General features: G+C 37.9%; 1 protein-coding gene and 1 long non-coding RNA gene across 3 annotated transcripts; one reads left to right on the forward strand and one right to left on the reverse strand.

The window, feature by feature from the left end:
* The first annotated feature begins 1515 nt into the window (after nucleotides 1–1515).
* On the forward strand, nucleotides 1516–4526 carry LOC148715814 (uncharacterized). The gene is given in 4 exon segments (XM_088746479.1): nucleotides 1516–1849; nucleotides 1852–1920; nucleotides 2565–2786; nucleotides 3362–4526. Coding segments are annotated over 4 exon segments (552 nt in total). The 5' UTR covers nucleotides 1516–1699; the 3' UTR covers nucleotides 3473–4526.
* Nucleotides 4527–6867: 2341 nt separating this feature from the next.
* On the reverse strand, nucleotides 6868–19233 carry LOC148715815 (uncharacterized). Of its 2 annotated transcripts, XR_015995837.1 has the most exons (4): nucleotides 16302–19233; nucleotides 9626–9687; nucleotides 7517–7623; nucleotides 6868–7181 (listed from the first exon to the last, which is right to left on the reverse strand). It is a non-coding gene; the product is annotated as an uncharacterized LOC148715815 (long non-coding RNA). The 2 variants fall into 2 exon arrangements; XR_015995836.1 differs by lacking the exons at nucleotides 6868–7181; nucleotides 7517–7623 and adding an exon at nucleotides 7904–9514.
* Nucleotides 19234–19452: the final 219 nt, after the last annotated feature.

Below are 19452 nucleotides of genomic sequence, written 5' to 3' on the forward strand. Positions count from 1 at the left end.
CTTTCGCATTTCAGTAGTTCTTGTTCAATTTTCGGCTCACAAACACAGGCTGGATGGTGGTGTGTACTTTGAGGCTCAGATCCTTCAGTTACTTGTTTCCTCACAATATCTGCTGAGAATTGGTCTCTACGTGGCAAAATTACTCGAACCGTATCATCTGTCTCCTAAGATGGCTACAAAAGCTACTGCTGGTCACAAGCCTTTGAGCCAAGTAGAGTTGGTGTTTGGAGTACTTCAAACGTGGGATATAGTGTCTTCAAACGGTCACATCCGTCGGAAAAATGTTACTGAGATGAAGATAAACGATGTGCTCGATCAAGCATTAGTAGAACCTTTTTGGGAAATATTTCCATATAACCCCATACATTAACTATGCAGAGAGTGTTGCAAAGAAACTTTTATATTTAGTCTTTATGGAGTGAAATGAACGATTCCCCCTTTTTAAACGGTTTGTCAGCGTGACTCTGATAGTGCAAGAGTAGACTTGAATTAGTGCATGGTTATTTGGATAATGGAGTTCATGACTATTCGGCCGAAACGTCGGATTTTATCGTTCGCTTTTACTGTTTTATATTACTTTCATTATGCTCTTCGTTCTTGTCCCTCTAGCTAGTAGTATCTTTTAACATGTAGGATCTTGCATACACAGCATATATATAGTTATGTAATGTTTAAAAAACGAGCAGCAGTTTTATCGGGCTTTAAAAGACGAGGCAGAGCCGGGTGTTTTTAGAGCCGATAAAAAACGTGCTGCGAGTTTTTTAAAAGGCTTCAAAAACCCATGCCTTTCTAGAGATTTGGATAAGGGTGACATGAACGCAGTAAAGGTTAATTATATTCAGATGGGAAAAGTGCTCCATATTCGGCTGCTGTCAAAGGTTCAGAGAGCTTTTACTTGAAATACCGCCCAAACGCGTGCATTTTCTAAGCCATTCACATGATATCCCGTGAAAGTGTAAAACTATCATGGAATGTAGAAATGTTTTCTGTAAATCAAACTGTAAAGAAAAATGGGCTTAGTTGATTTAACATTCAAGTTGTCTCCGTAGCTCATGGCGATGCTATTTTTAAGTTTTGTTTACCTTTGCAAGCTGAAGTCCAGCGACTATAGTGGTAAGCTGAAACACTGCTGAGTGATCCTGCTGAACATGAATCTTATGATCGACAAAGGTTTAGATCCGAGTTTACCGCGAACCTCTCACCGCGGTTTGCGGTTACCAGTTTGCGGTTCGACGTTCAAACATAATTCGATTTAGATTGGCGGTGGATTAAGGAAGTGGACTCTGGGTAATAAAATCCAAAATGGCGGCAGCTGCAAGGTTAGTGTCTATTTGTTTGTCAGAACTTCAAACGTTTTTCGACAAGTGTGATTTTATTATTAGTTTTATGCATTGGAAAGCAAATTTTTGGCATAAAAAATTGTGTCCATCAGGAAAAACTTTGATGATATCGTCGACGTGATACTGTGGCAAGACAGCAGTGATGACTCGAGTAGCAGCGAAGACGACTTGGATGAGCCTTTGCTGGAATTCATGTTTCCACAACAAGACGATGCAAACTACCCCCGTATTAATCTCCAGGATATACCAGATGTCCAGTGCGAGGCCATGTTTAGGTACAGATTCTTTGCTTTTGGTCTTTTCTTGAACGGCTGAGTTTTTATACTTGTAAACCTGACTTCAGCAAGTTCAAGCTAAAAATGCTCACCCTCAATCTCAGATTTTCAAAAGGAGATATGGAAAAACTCCAGGATGCTTTACAACTGCCAGCCAATTACATTTGTAGACAAGGGACTAATGCTACCGGGATGGAGGCACTGATGATTCTTTTAAGAAGATTGGCGTACCCTTACATTGATGGAGTGATCTGGTTCCTGTTTTCGGCCGAACGGTATCAGACCTGAGCTTGATATTTAACAAGGTAAAAATGTTGCTTTGTTCATTCATCATCCCTGTAGAAGTTGTCTTTATTCCCCTTTCTCTTTACCATTCTTGAATTTGACTAGGGGGTGTACAGGGCATTACAGTACATTTTGTGTTTGTTTTCTTGATTTTTGCTTTTAGAGGGAAAAAATCAACTCATCATATTCATTGGAATAACTCTTTACTAATAATAATAATAATATTTATTAACTTATATTGCACAGATATCAGTATGATAATTTTCATCTGCACATCCCAATTCAAATTACAAATGACAAATCTAATTATCAAATCCCTAGTCACAAATTAAGTCAAATCAAATGTGGGTTTTTAGGGAGAGGGGAAAACCAAAGTACCTGGAGAAGAACCTCTCAGAGCAGAGTAGAGAGAGAACCTTAAAACTCTGCCCAATTATGATGCCAAGTCCAGGAATTGAACCTGGGCCACATTGGTGGAAGGCGAGTGCTATCACCACTGCACCAACCATGCTCCCCACTCTCTTTGCAGTTAGAGTAATTAAAATGATATTCCCACATGTGGTTCCAAACAACCCACCCCATTAAAAACGATAAAAAAAACAAAAGAAAAAATGCACAAGAAAACAATACACATTAACAATGCTGTACTTTCCATGGATTTCAGACTATGGATGATATCTATGACAGATTTCACCACCTCTTAGATAGTCTTGACTTGGTATGGCTTGATCCTGAGGCTCTTGCCAAGGTTGTTCATGAAAAAGGAGCTCCTCTTACTGGGTGTTGGGGTTTTATCGACGGGACCCCCCGACCAATCGCTCGTCCTGTCCGTAATCAACGACTTATGTTCAGTGGTCACAAGAGAACACACTGCTTAAAATTCCAGGTATATAAAAGGTGTTTGCATAAAAGAAAGCAAACTTCCTTGACTAGACAAAAATATCAAAACAAAGGAGTCTCCTGTGAAGGCACTCCAAGCAGTAATGCAGGGGACGGGGTTGTGTTCCCTTTTGCTATAAGGAACCCATCTAATAATTATTATCCTTATAAGGATTAATAGAGCACCTAATTTTTTTATTTGTATATGGTTTTTTACATCTTAATTATTGGGGGCATCCCAGGTACAGTGCATTAGTACTTTTGGCGGTCTACTTCTCTACAACTTCTTTATAATAAGAATTAGTTTAATTTACCACCTATTTGTAATTTAGTGGAGTGACTTTGTAATCAATAAATATAAATCTGGTTGTACTCTTTAAAGATCTGTAAAGGAGGGGAGATACCAAAGGAGGGTATAAAATCCAATTCAATAAAGGTTGCTTTGGAAAAATCTAAAATTCACTAGTTCCAAACCAAGTTCCCAAGCCAAGCAAAAGGACCCTAACTTCAGCCAGGAATAATATATCGGATGTTGTAATACAACTATTTCATTTACAAATATTTGTTTCATTTACTCTTTAGTCTGTTCAAGCCCCAAATGACATGATAGCCCACCCTCCACAGGATTTCCAGCATAATGATGATAACACGGGCACGCGTGCGATGACACGCCACGCTAAGCGTGATATGTGACACGCATATGCACATTTATTAACAAGGAAACAAAGAGTGTCACGGTAGCTTTTGTTTTTCGCGTCTTAACACGCTCAATCTTTTATTTTCAACAGCGTGTTAAATGACATGCTTCGTAGCGTGTTAAAGTCGTGCGATATGGCACTGACAGTAGCACGGAAAGAGTTGTTAGGCAACCGAAGAGGTTAAGCAAGAAAGCCTTTAGTTTTAGAAGTTGCTCCGCAGATTGAAAGAATTGTAGCGAAAAAGACGGCTTATGTAAAGAGTTCTTCCTAGCACAAATGCTGTCACCGTACGCTGACTTCACGCAAAAAGACAGCCTATGTTCCTAGCCAAATACTTTCACCGTGCGCCGACTTCAAGCAGGGCCTAGCGACAGTTTGACGATTCGATTGCCGGTAAATATTATGTTCGAGCAACAACGTGTTCAAAAAGTATTGTTTAATAGAGGATTTTGCGTCAAATCAAAGTTTTTCAGAATTTTCAACGTAAAGTTGCGCAATTTCTGGCCATGAAGGCAAGTAAACAACGATCTAATCATGATGAATTTTTACCGCGTGGGCTTTGTATACGTAAGAAATTCGTACGTTTTTCGCTTATAACAGCAAATCAAAAAACTGTTTTGAATAAATCTGTCGTCCCGAAATATTTCTTGGCCAGTTTAGTCTTGCTTCCTTATTAATTGTTCCATGGAACTTGAGATCTCTTCACTCACGGACAAATTTGCATATTCCCGTTTGAAATATGATCCACAGGCTCATCAGCACACATGCGAAAATATTTAGCGATTTTTATCTTTTATCTTGATTTTGAGAGACAACGAAATATGCATCTATCGCTTTTTTCGACGAAAATAAGTTCTTTAATTAGTCTTCTTTCACTGGAGCTTGTTTTTTGGAGAAGATGATTTTTAAAAATTTTTTTACTGCACATTGTGTTTGCTTTGTTGGTTTCTCCAAAATTTTGACTTTTCGTAGGCACGTGTTAGATTGCGTTACACGTAAGTGTCAATGGATTAAACTCGATCTTGCTATAAATTTCCGTGTTTTGAGTGAAAAAAATGGGTTTGGTGTGACAAATTGTGATTCATTGGAAGATAACAGGTGAAGTTTACAACATGAGTCAGTGATTCGATGATGAAAATAAGTTACGAATGCAGGTTTTGCTTTAGTGGAGATAGTATAATTTTTCGCACATGCAATCTCTTATAGATGTTTTGATCTGACATGGGTATTATTTAACACGCGTGATATTTCGCACATCAGAGTTCAATATGACACGGCATAACACGACTTTCGTTTTCGCACCCTTTAACACGCTTCTTTGTTTAACCTGAACACGGTTCATTGTTTATATGGAACAAAAGAAAATTTTAATCAGGAGTGCATTGTGACACGCTGCTACTGTGTTAACGAAAATTTCTTTTGTGTACCGTGCTAAAATATTGTGCCCATGTCATCACCATTAAGCTGGAAATCCTGTGGAGGGTGACACATGTTTGGTCCCAGAGAGGGTCGCTGACACAATGCCTTCGTGCTTGGGGTGAGTGGCCTGTCAGCTAAACTGCGCACAGGCAGCCCAAGCTCACTACTAGAAAAGTGGACGTGACTCTTACCGTGTTGCATAACGTTTTATATTTATAAAGGTTTGTATGGGATGTTATCGGTTTGCCTTAAAAGAGAGAAAAAAATGTCTTGTTTTGAAATAAAATGGGCTTACCTTGTTGCCTTGTTGTTTTCTTTGTTGATTCCGAGCGTCTCAGGCCATTTTGAAGCGTTTTCGGCGAGTTAGCGCTATGTTGGTGTTTAGTTGGCGTTTTTAAATTATATGGTGCTCAATCACAACACATCATGAACCACCAAGTAAAACATGCACTTTCAGAAAATTGGGTAAAATCTGTGTAAAACAGCAAAAGAAAAATAACACAAAATGAGTTATGGTCCTGATGGATCTCGTCACCATAAACCCATGCTTGTTTCGAAAAAAATCATATTGAATTTGAAATTAACTTGCTAGTCTTTCCACAGCTGCCTGCTGCATCTCCTCCCCTTTCCTTTTATCTTCCTGCTCCCTTTTCTTTCATTCCTTTTCTATCTTTTGCATCTCTACAATATCTCTTCTATATACTAAGATATCCTCACATAACTGCTGTATCTCAGTGAATTCTTCCTCTGTGCCTGATCTTCAAAAACACAAATAATAATAATAATCATAACATTGTAGTCACATTGTAGCATGTTTGATCAGTATGGTCAGAGTGCTTTGAAGTGGATGGCTGTCCCCAAAAAGTAGCTGTCTGCGAAGTCTGACAAAGTTCTGTCGATAAGTATTTATGTATTGTGATCTAATGGAATTAAGTAGTCGGTGGAGGGACCTTAACTGCTTGTATCCAAGACCTCCCTAAACCCATTTCAAACCAGGTATCCCAAATCCAAAATAAACGACAGAATTAAAAATCTTGACATTAATGCTGAGCCAGTGTTGTTTAAAAACGAAATGAGGAGGGAGGAGCTAATCAGGAAAATTGTAAAAGTTGTAAATTGTAAAATTATAATAAAGGATTGGATTTGCCTTGAATTAAGTTAAATGAACAAATGTAGGCCAGAGTCAAAATCTCAATTTGGTTTTATACTCCATGGCACTATCAAATTTTAGAACATAGCTAGCAGAGTCGCGCAATCAAATTCATTATACGTGAGCGTGCTCAAAATCCCGATAGTGCACGCTGATAGCGTCAGCAAATCCGACTTCGCCAGAAAAAATTTTTTTTCGCGCGAGCGGCCATTGCTAGTGCAGGGAAAAATAATACATTTCGCGACAATAATGGATACAAACAGAAACTCGGCCTGCTATTCCGAAAACGAAGACAATGTTTCGACCTTTTCCCATGGGTTAGAGTTCTTAAATGAGGCAGAAAAAGAGAAAAACAAAGGAAAAGGAGACTCGGCAACAGCGCCGTCACGACTCGCTTCAACTGATATTGTTGTCCGTTTTTCGCGTCGCATTTGATGCACAATTCCACCGGCTATGTTCTAATTAACAATTGGTTCATGCTTTAGCGTGCACTATCGAGTTATGGAGCACGCGGGAAGTTTGGAGAGCACTCAAGAAGCTAGAGTTGCCCTCGGCTATCGCCGAGGACAACTCTTACGCTTCTTGCGTGCTCTCCAAACTTCCCGCGTGCTCCATAACTCGATAGTGCACGCTAAAGCATGAACCAATTTTTAAGTAAGCTTAAACCTGAAGGCTATCAATCGTGTTTTGCATGAAAATTTATTTTCGTGATCGTGATAGATTATACATTTTACCATTTAAGCATCAAAAGAGCAAGCACTGATTATGAAAAAAAAAGGCAATACAAGAAAAAACATATGAACTTGTCGCACATTTTGTTGTAACTAATAAAAACAGAGGGCCAGACAGAGGGCTGAACATTGTACTCCATTCTGAGTATCAAAAAGCCTACCAAAAGCAAACTTGCCTCTTTAAACCTTTCAGGTCTTCCTCTTTGTATTTGGTTAAAATCCGATCCATTTTTCCACGGCAGCCTCTTTCCTTAAGCTCGACAGTATATGAATCCATAGAAAATGCTTTGCTGAGTCTCCCAGCAACTGCTTCCCACTCATCAGGTTTCTCGGGGTTGTGTTGAGCAACTTCCTTGGCGAGAGCCTACTCATGTGGAGCCTCTGGCCAACGAAATGGAGCCATTCTAGGGTTATTTTTCCATTTAGAAGTACAGAAAATATCAATCAAATCAAATAAAAGAAATTTACTCTATAAAACTGGGTTATCTAGCTGCAAAAAGTTGTACATTCTTACATTAGTTCTTCTTGCAAATTTGCGGCCGCCATTTTGAATCAGCAGCCGAGAATAGCACTTGTTTTTAAGATCCAATAGGATTTATCAAATGTAGCATTTCGCCCGAGTTTATGCCTCTGTTCATGGATAAAGACTTGCTCCACAAAATTTTTGTATCATTACGTGGGATAAAACAAGAATCATATGCTAACAGCTTTCAGGTAAATGACATACGTGAAAACATACCTCTCTACGTTGAAAACGCCCCTCGTGAACCTCAAACGTGACGCGAAAGACTTGTCAGGTGACCTCTAGCAGTTAGAGGTTCGCGGTAAACTCGGATCTAAAACTCCCTAATAAAAACGTTTATCGAAAAATTCCCAGATTTAGTCTCTACAATATATTCTCAACATGCAAGGAATTCATAAAATTATGTTCATGTCTAGTTCAATAACGTCGTTGAACTGTGAGTAAATCGCAAATTATGTTATCGCGATAGTTCCAACTCGTCACTAGTACTCCTCGGTTTCACTTTAGCCGGTTGCCCCTGGGGATGAGGTGACATTTTTCCCGCCGTTTCTGCCTTTTGCTTCAAAAAGAGAGCGACTGGTTTTGCAAATGTTGTTTCGTTTTTCGACGGATGACTGATAGTTCCTCGGTAAGAAAATTTCTTTGAATGATTTGTCATCATATGACACTCTTTTATTAGTGCAGCTTAGAGCCATTCGATCTATTTTTTCAATTTTTCGTCAGTTTTTCAACAAGCGCTTTGTGCGGGATTTGAGTTCGGTCTTATTCCCTTGTACGTTGCTTGAACTTTTATGGGGTGAACAGTGTGTAGAAATGGCGCAAATTCAAGTGAAATTTGCGTTCTTGATACAAAGTAAGCCTTAAATGTTTTAACCGCTGTTAAACACCATCCTCTCGTTTGGAGTTCTCAGTACAGCCTGAATGCACGAACTACTCTTTATTTTCATACTTAAGAGGTTGCATTGTGCGAGTAGGGTTTGCTGGGGCACCGTCTTAATCCACTTTAATTTAAAACATATGTGAGGACATAAAATACTTTGGACATTTGTAAATTCAGCTACTTCTTTGCTTACTTTTCAGTTCATGGCAAGTGTTGCAGAGAAATGGGAATGTTATGTGGAGTAAACAACTTTTAAAACCATGAAGAAGTTATTTTTTCTCCAAGCAGTTTTTATTTTACTTATCAACCAAGCAGTGATGGACGGTAAGAACAATATGACTGGTACCAGTCGTTTCATACCTTTGGTTGTTTCAACCCAATCGTTTCGTACCCATCTAGATTGATTCCTACCCTGTCAGTTGAGTCCTCTTGCCTACACTATGATTAAAGTGAGGTGGGTTTCTCATTTCAAATAGAAATATTACCGCGTTAGATGGGTTTTGTTTACGTGGCGTCAATTTTTGTGACGTCTGGAAGTCATAGGGCAGACACAAAGAATATTTCCACGAGATAGGTAGTAATTAAGTCTGTTTGTTAAAAAGTTCCCAAGTATGTGCAACATTATTTTACTCTTGCACCATGTTTACTTGACTCTAACTAACTTGTCATATGCCACAATTGACATCTGCTCACATGCTCCTGTAAGTCAAATTAATTAATATATATCGGAAAGGAGTACAAATCGACCACCAGTTCAGCTCAAACTAGGTACAAATCAACTAGGGTATGAAACAACTGGGTACAAAACACCTGGATACCATATGACCTACTAACAGACATGCCAAGTCTGCATGGAGGATTATTTATTTATCATCATATGTGTAGAGGTGTCTTTGAATAATATATTTTGTTTTATTCTATTGACTAGAGATCTTCTTTGAAAAGCCTAGATAGTACTCCTTCAGCTCTCAGGCCTTCTAATATACCCCTAAAAATATAATTAATTGATATCTGCCATGTGGTGGGAAAAATCAAGTTAATGATAATTCACAAATTACGTCAGTAAGATGAAATAAAATTAAAGCAAAAATGCTAAGCTGATAAAACAGGTTACCATGATGACAACTTATTTTTAAATTGATGTGGTGAAACGTAATTGAACTTTTGTACATGTATACTACGAACATTTGTTGCCATTTTATATTAAAAACTTATTTATGGTAGTTTGTATGCTTGTATTTATTGCAGTTCCAAGTACAGCACCCAAAGGATTAAATGTGGTTGAAAAGAGCTTAACTTCAATCACTGTGAAGTGGCAACCTATTCCTGCAAATCTAACAAATGGAAATCTTATAGGATACATGATAAGATATGGTAAGATTTTTGGTGGTGGATATGTTCACCTAAGGCATTCAAATTCCTCAACTCAAGCCAAAATTACTAACCTTGAGATGAACACTATGTATGAGATTCATGTCGCAGGCTTTACAGTAGAAGGTACAGGACCCTATTCAGAGAGAATCAGAGAGACAACTTTAAAAGGTATCAGTCAATGAGAATTAGTTTAAATATACAGTATACAGTGCACTATAGGTTTTAAATTAAATGCCATTGCAGTCTGTGCCTCATAATACTGGTCCATAGAAACAATGCTTGTGCCATCAATTTCAGCGGCATTCAGTATTGGGAGACTGTATTGAGCACATGCCAGATTTCCTAGTATAAAACACTAATCTAGACATGAGCATGTTAACTGCACATGATCAACATTTCTGAAGGGAAACATAAAGGAAAAGTAGAGTCCAGAGTACTCACCTATTAATTTTGTTCTTTTTGTCATATTTTGTCCCACTAAAAGACTGAAAACTTACTAATACCAACTCAAAATAATAACATTTGATAATGAACTTGACAAGAAAGCAGCCTTGCAGGAATGCAAAGACTCTGTGAGGTATCTAGGAATTTTAATCAACAATCATCCATCTTGGAAACACCATATTGACCATGTAGCAATCAAAATTAGCCAAACTATTGGACTGACATGTAAATTAAGACACTTTGTGCCATGGACATGCTCCCTTAAAGCATTTTTTTCTCTCTTATTACACCATATCTAGCTTATGATCCAATAGCTTGTGGCCAAGCATGTATAATTATTGCACCTTGGCAAACTTCTTAAGACTCCAAAAACATGTTCTCTGTTTTATTTATTTTTCTGATTGCAACGAGCATGCATTCCTCTAATTAATGATGCTAGAGTTTTACCTTCTATGAACCAATACCACTAATTTGATGTTTGACATCAGACACAGAAATGCACCTTGCAGAATTAAAGAACTCTTTCAAGATATATTTGAAATCCCTTCTTATATACCCCAATCTTCTGCTTTTAACAACTTTTGTAAACAAAGCTTTAGATAAAAATTTGAATACATTTCTTCTCCTGAATCAGAAGAAAGGTTTGGAATGAGATGTCCTTAAAAATCCTCCAAAAAAATTTGTTGAAAAAGGAAATAAAAAAAAAAAAATAAAAAAAAAACTCTTTGACATTCTCAGTTTACAATAAGTAATTTGTGAATGCTTGTATATATAACAGTTTTACTTGTAACATGCAACCCACCTAAAGTGGCACTCATTAGCTAACTGTGAGTGTATGAAGACATAAATATGAATCCCCAGTATTGAAATTTATGCGTACATGTATGATACATCTATTAATTCATGATGCTTTTGCATTATAGATGAGACTTGTAATTCTGGTCCCTGTCAAAATGGAGGAACATGTGTTGAGCAGTCAAGCCCATTAGTCAGTTCATTTCACTGCAACTGTGCTGTAAATTTCACTGGTCAATTTTGTGCTGTGTTTGTGAGTGGTAAGTAAATAAGGTATAAAATAGACATTAGTTCAGATGTACAGACATCTTAAACTCTCATCAGTGTTGTCATCATACATTGTACTATAATAATTAAAAGTACATGATAACAGAGAAAGTTCATTGGTTTCCTAAGGACAAAAAAACTCATGTCAGAAGTTGATGGAGTTTGTTTCAAGAAAGTACAATGACCCAATATCATGGACATTGGGCAAAAGTCGCAGTACTGTGAAGATACTGACTTCGATAATATGCATGCAAAAATTATAGCAGCTTGAGTTAAAGGTTGGTACTAGTTGAAGAAAGAGGGATGTCCTCATGCTTTGAATGATTCTGCACATCAACAGAAGGTATATTTTTGAAACAACAAATGCCCTTCTTCCTCGACTTCAACAACACCTTAAAGCTAATGTGCTGAAAGAGTCACACATCTACATGACTTGTAGAAAACTTCAAGCACCATGGGTAAGCAAAAGTATTTTAACCTATCCTCTAGTTTGTATTGGAAATTGTTGTTTTGCTTTTTTGTGGTTTCCAACACAATCATGTTTGTCTTCATTAGTTCAACAATGTTTACTATTTTTTAGTTGTCACTCACAGTCACTTCTACTGGCACTGGTTGTTGATGAGGGGCTTGAAGTGTGTAAACCAGTTGACAATTCATTTTAGACTGATCTGTCAATATTAAGAGGCACATCTAGTGTTTTCTCAATGGTTACTCAGAAGAGTTCAAGGACGTTTCGGGAGAAATAAAGGTAACTTCTTTGACTTTATTTAATATTAAGCTGACTCATGTTAGGCAAAGTTTACTAATAAAAATATAAACCCATTTTTAAGGCATCATGCATTATTATGTCAGTTATGTGCACTAGCCTATAATCTGAACATTGCCTTACATTTGGCTTTTAAGGAGTAAGAAATGAGTTACAGTATTCTTACAAGAATGTGTTCTACTTCCAGTTTGTTCAGTCTCTGGTGTGCTCTCTAGTCCTGCGTACTTGTACAGAGGAGTTCCACAGGGCTCAATTTTAGGCCCTCTCCTCTATTCTGTTTATATGAACGATCTACCTCTTTTGCTAAGTGAAACTGAAGTGAACATCTAAGCTGACAACACAACTATTTGGTTAAGTGGTGCCGATCATAATGAGATACAACAAACTCTAAATGTGAGTCTAAGTAAAGCGAATAGCTGGCTTAAACTTAATGAAATGCAACCTAATAGTAAAAAGACTAAGTAAGCTTACTTATTGGTGCTGCGAAGAAACTTTATCAGAGTGAAATAACTACGTTGGAGCTTTTCTTGGACAACGTAAGACTTAAGGAATCAGCTGGAGAAAAACTTCTCAGTGTTATGATTGATCCCTATCTTTCCTGGGACCTACACATTGATTATCTTATAAAAAATTTGAACTCTAGGATATTTCTTCTCAAGAGGGCAAAAGTGTATTTAACTATTGAATGTAGAAAAATGTTATATAATGCTCTCATTAAGCCAATTCTTGAGTACTGTTGTACTGTTTGGGGTAATTGTTTGGTTGAAAACCTTCAAAGGTTGTTACAAGCATAAAAACGATGCAGGAGATTAATTTTTGATGCCACCATCAACAATAGTTCCATTAAACTTTTTAATAAATTAGGTTGGTTACCTATTGATGACATTGTACGCATTAGAAAGCTTTGTATGCTACACAAAGTTAGCCAAGGTCATTGTCCTGAATATTTTAGTTCATATTTTAAATATGTCAGATCTACACATGGTTATTGTACTAGATCTGCTATCTGTAATGACGTTCTAACACCATCTTGTAAAAGAAACTCAGGCCTTAGAACTTTCCACTCAAGTGCATGTAGGCTATGGAATAAACTAGGAAACTCTTTTAGAAACATAACTAATCCCACCCAAATTTTAAGATAGCGTTACTGAAAAATTTTATCAAATAAAATACCTTGGTAGAGCATTTTAAGATCAGTAGGACGTTTCAAGTAAAATTTTTAGAATTATGAATTTTTTATTAGGTATTTTTACATTTAGTAGGATTTGTTGGGGGCCATTATGTAAACTACCAGGTAACTGGTAATAATGTATTTTACCCTCAGTAAATAAATTGTTTGTTTGTTTCAGACATCAATTTCAATTCAGGTGCTGCATGAATGTCCTATGGTGAGAGTAATTAGTTACATGATTGAAAGCCATATATCAGCTGATTGTCACTTTACATCATGTACAACACATTCATAAAAATCCCAAGTGTATGTTGTTATGGATAGTAACAGTAAATTAAAATAAGTATCCAGAAATTTCTTGAATGCTTAGTCATGCTGACATGCATTAAGTAACCATGGAAATTTCTAAAACATTTTATGTAATACTATGGAATTGTGTTTTTAAAGCCTCTGAAATATTCTGAAATACTTTGTATACTAGATGTATTTAAGGACTTGTTTGTGTAATAGTAGTTGTTGTTGTTGATAAGAGTGATGGACTGTGTAGAAAACTGTATCAAGAGAGAGCTTCTGTGGAAAATGGTTTGGTTCAAGGAACTTTGGAGAAATTACTGCAAGATTTGTGTCAGTGGTGAGCTAAGTTATAGTTTGTAGTGGGCTTATTAGTAAGTTTATCAAGGATAATTATTGTATTACCTTTAGGAGTTGCTCCTTTGTAAGAATATTACAATTACCAGTTAAAGTCGTTCAATAATATAGTTGGGTTTGTTGGAGTAAGGTGTTCTTCCTGTCGGTTCATGTAAACTTTACTGTTCAGTTTGACAATGGTATCCTAGCAGGTGACAGCAGTGAAGGATTTTGGCTCTAAGGAAATAAGTAAGCCACCTCCCAATCATCTATCATCACCACTGGAAGCATAGCACATTAATTACCTACATGTAGATTTCAATTTGTCTGGAAGAGTACAGCTTTCTCTGATTGGGAATTATTTACAAAGTGTACTGCTGTAGAAATCCATCTTGAGAAAATATTGGAATATCTATTTTTACTCCAAGCTTAAAACTAAATATCCATACAACCCAGTTTTGCTATCATTGATGGGGACTTCTTTCACCACGACTGACAATTTCCTTAGGCCACAAAGGCAGCCTTCAATTATACTTTCAGAGCTGTAAAAGACAATTGCTACTTAAATGTAAAGTTTTAATATATCTCCTCTTGTAAATTATTTTTCAGTCCCAGACTGCTGATAAACAGCATTGCAAACTGCTATTTACCATTAGTATAAAAGGTCCCAGACTGCTTCATCACCACTGTCAGCTGAATCCAAAAACTATATGACAAGGATGCTGCTGTAGGGAATTGGTAGCTCAATTGGTTAGAGTGCTGGATTGTGTTGTGCGGGAGGTCGAGGGTTCGAGCCCCAGCCGGACTGATACTCATGTTCTTAAAATAAGTGAGAAGTTTACTACCTTTCTAAAATGGATAGATATTTACTACCTTTCTAAAATGGATAGTCTTCTTGGATAAGGATGAATAAACCATAGGCCCCATCTCCTGCAGGGCTAGGGGTAGGAGATGTTAATTTCCCACGCATGGGATTACTGTGTAGTGGATGTCCTCCCCTGGGGTGAGATGGGTGGGAATTGGTCCTGAAAAGCCCCCATGGGGAGTGGTCAACTAACGTATGTATGTATGTGAGAATTTTGTGAAAACTCATCTTGCAGATTGATAATGATAATATTGTTTGTATTTTGGTAGTTGCTGAGATACCCGTGGTCCATTTCAATAACTTGGTGAATAAATTAATTTATTACACGACTCGGGCAGTCAGAGGGCCAATAACTAAAATCAAACAATCAAAATGCTCTATTGCCGGTCCAATATTCTCTAAGTATTGGACCGGGCACTGTCCTGAATGGTCCCGAATGATACCGCACTTGTGTCCCTCTGAACTTTAGTCGTATAATAAATCTCTTATTAACCAAGATTGCTCGGGACCGTACTGGAAGAATATCAGCCCTCGGTCTTTTTTGTACGGACCTTGCTGCGCTCGGTCTGTACTGTCAAGACCTCGGGCCGATATTCTCCCAGTACAGCCCTCGCGCTTGGTTAATAAGATATATATAATGTAGGTTACCAAATCTTTGTGATTTAAATTTAAGTATGGTTTTGTAAGGATTTTGTTACACTGAGGTATACATGTTCACGTGTACCAGTACACAGTAAAAATCCACCATTAAGCTCACTTTGAATTTTCTTCTTTGTTGAGGACATGATTAATGAATGTGAGACACTTTGTTTCACTTGTCATACAAATTAAGTTAGAACATTACTAGTGACAAAAAAAGAGAACACAAGCTTTGAATCAGTATCAGCTCAAAGGTATTGACAATAATTATGAAAACTTTAGGTAGTTGAACAATGCTTGTGCAAATCTATCTTAACCCTTTAACTCCCAGGAGTGCCTAAATCAGAATTTCTCCTGAGTAAACATTACAATTTATCAATACTTTATCAAGCAGGAAGGTGTTGATGAACAGAAAATACAGAAAAATACCCATTAGGGGATTATTATTAGATTATTAGTTCTTCAGGGCTTGCATTCTTTTCCTTTTTTTGGGGGGGGGGGGGGGGAGGGATGTCCTATGCTGTTTGTGGCATCCAACATTCACTTTATCACAGTGGAACACACTGTAGATTTATTTGCTGAATTGGTGTCTGTATTGTAAAGTAGCGTTTAATTTTCATTGTCAATCATTTTCAAAACAACAGAAAATATGCATGTTACAATGATGGTTAAGCCTCTGGGAAATGCACAACTTTTACAACAATTTATCGGTATCGATTCAAAAGCTCTCTGGAATCCACACAATTTCCATTCAAAGAGTGAAAAAGCAAAATGTACATGTATACAATTCGTCCACCTCTGTGGGTGCTGACAGGGCTGATTTAAGAGTGTTTTCTGCATCTTCAAGTAAATTTAGTGCCAATGAAATGCAACACTTCACAGCATAGCTAAACAACCAAGAATCCTGAGCAATTTACAAATTTTGTACACTCTCAAGTTGTTTCTTTCTATCAAAGCCTGGACTCCTGTCTGGTTCTTGGGTGGTCAAAAGTGCATGCACGTGACCTGTAGCAATTCTTTGCAGGGAACTGTTTTAGTAGAGTGAAGTTTTGGTTCCTTCTAGGTTCCACAGGGATGCATAGATAGTCGAGCGCCTTAACTTGTAAGTATACAGTGGTTTTTGACAACTAAATGGTGTAAACTGACATTTAAAATTGTAGAAAACTCACTAACCCGAAGTGCTACAATGATCAACAGGATCCACTGACTTTCCTCTCTGTCCAAATGACATTGGGGAGCTTAAGCAACCACGACGACGACCGGAAGTAGCGAGAACGTCACTGCGCAAGCGCGAACCAAGAATTCCGTCGTCGTCTTATTGTCGACGACTTGAGATGGACCAGTTTCACGTCGTCGTGAACTTCCGAACTTCAAAGCAGTTTTTCTCATCAAAAGGTGCGGCTTTATCGTCGTCTTTTTGACCTTCTATGGCCGGTTGGAGTTTGTATTCGCTTCTTCGGTTGATTTAAACCTCCCTGTTCAGTTTTCTACACAAATAAAATTCAAAAACCCACGAACTCATTTTCCTTCCTCTGCACAACAGATGTCAGGTCAAGCGGTGAAAGCGATCACGTTAGGTTTAAGGAGGCTGGATAATTATAGTTTCTTTGGCGCGCACAGACTAGGTTCTAATTAACCCGGGACTTTTAAAAGGTTGCAAAAAAAAAAAAAAAAAACACAAACAAATAAACATGGCCGCCGTGCTTAGGCCAGAATTATTTTTTCATCTGCCTAGTACACTATGTTTTACGCTTATAGGTAGGCTGCCTACACTTTCTTCTAACTTTATTAGTGGTGTGTTTCAAAAACGGAAAGCTACAACACTCTCAAGTGACCAAAATACGCGTGAATCCGGCCGCAAACACGATCGCGATCGTCGGAGCTATTTTCCCATATCCGGAACACTAAATAGGTCCTATCTACATGCAATATCAGCAGCTACGCTTCTCGAGTCAACAAGTCACTGTCAAAACTGTGAATGGTGAGAGAACTTTGCTCAAAGAGAATGTTCCAGTACACTCCTGAGCGAATGTCTTCAATCTTTTACCACTTTCCTTTCCAGCAGTACGCATTGTCACACCGTTTTAATTGGCGATAATTCTTCTGTGGCCGGTTGGAGTTTGTATTCGCTTCTTCTTGTTCTTCACTCCTCCACTCCTACGATGTGCTGGAAATTCAAATAAAGAAACATTATCGTCGAAAAACATTTTTTTCGCCGATAGCCTTCCACTCATCAAAACACTCGCCAGAGGTAGTAACGCTCTTCTCAATCCTCACGGAAAACCATGTAAAAGCAATCTCCCTTCTGTGTATCAAGCTGTTTTTTATGTAGATTTCAATGCACACGATGCTTTGGAAGATGTACGTGCCCTCCACTGTGTCCTCTTTCAATCCCCGTTGCAGCGAACAAGCGCTGACATTGTAAACAACAGCAATGTGAAATGCACCTCCCTCGCTTTCGAAGACGGAATTTCTTGACGGACGCCACGAACGCATACAAACTTGCAAAGACAAGCTCTATTCACAGGGCGATAACAAGCTCCTCGTCAAAGACAACATCATTCAGAAAATTGCAGAAAGCGGCCTGTGTTACGATGACTTATTCAAAAGATCTTAACAACAACGGTGGGAAGGAAGCATCTTGTCGCCATTCTTAGCAAATCTCCAACCACATCGCATCGATCAGCTCCACGAGGAACAAAACATCTTGACACTTTGCACAAAATAATCCAGCACTTTGAAGGCAAATAGAGCAGCAGCTATTTCCAGGCGCAATCCACCCAGAAGGTAAACTGGTAGCAAAATAGAGCTCTTTAGAAGAGCGCGAAGGAAGTTCGGCGAAACAAGACGTCCAAAACCTCGTGGCTTCCGTAGCAAGTGTCGTGGCGTGACACAAATGTTCCGCATGCGCAACTGCCCATCTTGTCGAGTCGAAAATTTCGGAAATTTGAATCTTTAGACTGACGTGTTTCCGTTGCCGCTCGGTGAATTTTCTTCATTTTTTGCACGTTAACTTTGAACGGCTCTGTGCGTGTTCCGCAAAAATTCGAAAAAATTCTGTCAGAGGGAAAAAAAGTTAACGATGAATTCTAAGAAAGGCCTCTTTTCCTTAAACTTTGTGACAGAATTTTTTTAAACTTAACAGTCAAGTAGACCAAGACAGTCAAAGGACGCATGTAAAATCTAAAGTAAATTCACCGTCCAGTTTTTAAGAAAATTCAAGTCAAGTCTAATTTTGGACCCAGCATTGCAACCCAGCAACGTTGTCATGGCAACGAATTTTTCAATAGATTTATAACAAACTGATTCTTTAATAATATCTTTATTTCAGGGGAAAATGTGATCTCGATTCGTTAAAGCTAAGCTTCGTAATATTAGTTTAAATATCTTGCATCAGAAAAGTGAAAAACTATATCCAGCCTCCTTAAATTTATTTAAGTATATTTTATGAAAGAGTACTGTTTATCATTTTTATTGAACGCAGTGCAATACACCTCTGCGTTCGGTCAAAAGCTGTGTGTATGGAACTGCCGGTTTATTGCTACTAAAAAATTGTGTGTTGCTGTTCTTCCGTCGAGACGCTTTAAACAGCAAAGAATTCTTCAGATCGGTGTGTCAACAAGAGTTTGAACACCTCTCAGGTTTTGCGAATCTATTTTCGAAATGTTTGATAAAGATCTAGATTTACAGCTATAAAAATTATTCCGACAAAACCACACGGGAAAAAATAGTATTCTTGTGTGAAGCGCGACGACTGATCTGTGCCGATCGCTAGCTAACATTGATTAAATTGACAGACTCCCGTCGTTCGCTCGCCAAAGGAAGGAGCATCAAAGGTAGAACATATCAGGCTAAAGCATATTGAAAATCAGGCAAACCTTGTGCAAAATAGGTTTGTTTATATCAGCAACACTTAGAACTGAATTTAAATCTCAAATAACTTGCGTAAAATTTAATATTTTAAACTTTTGCCATGCGTAAATTATTGTAAATAAAGCTAAAGTTTAATAATTCCTTGGACTATTGATGTTCAAGAATTGAATAACCTACTCTCAAACTTTCGAATATAGGTGGAAATTTGATCCATGAGTGAGAGGAAGAAGGTTTTGGACGTCTCTGAACGATGTCATTCCTTAAACTGACGAAGCGAGAATAAACAAGATTTTAGAAGTCGTCGTCCTTGAGCAACTTCACTGCTTAAGTTTCATTTTCCCGCTAAAGACGACGTCCTCGTTCCAGACCCTCCGCGATTACTTGACGTCGTCGTCGTCCCTTTCGTCGTGGTTGCTTAAGCTCCCTATTGTCCTCCTCGACGAGGACTAGC

This window comes from Stylophora pistillata, unplaced genomic scaffold, assembly GCF_964205215.1.
Source record: "Stylophora pistillata unplaced genomic scaffold, jaStyPist1.2 SCAFFOLD_2935, whole genome shotgun sequence".
NCBI lineage: Eukaryota > Metazoa > Cnidaria > Anthozoa > Scleractinia > Pocilloporidae > Stylophora > Stylophora pistillata.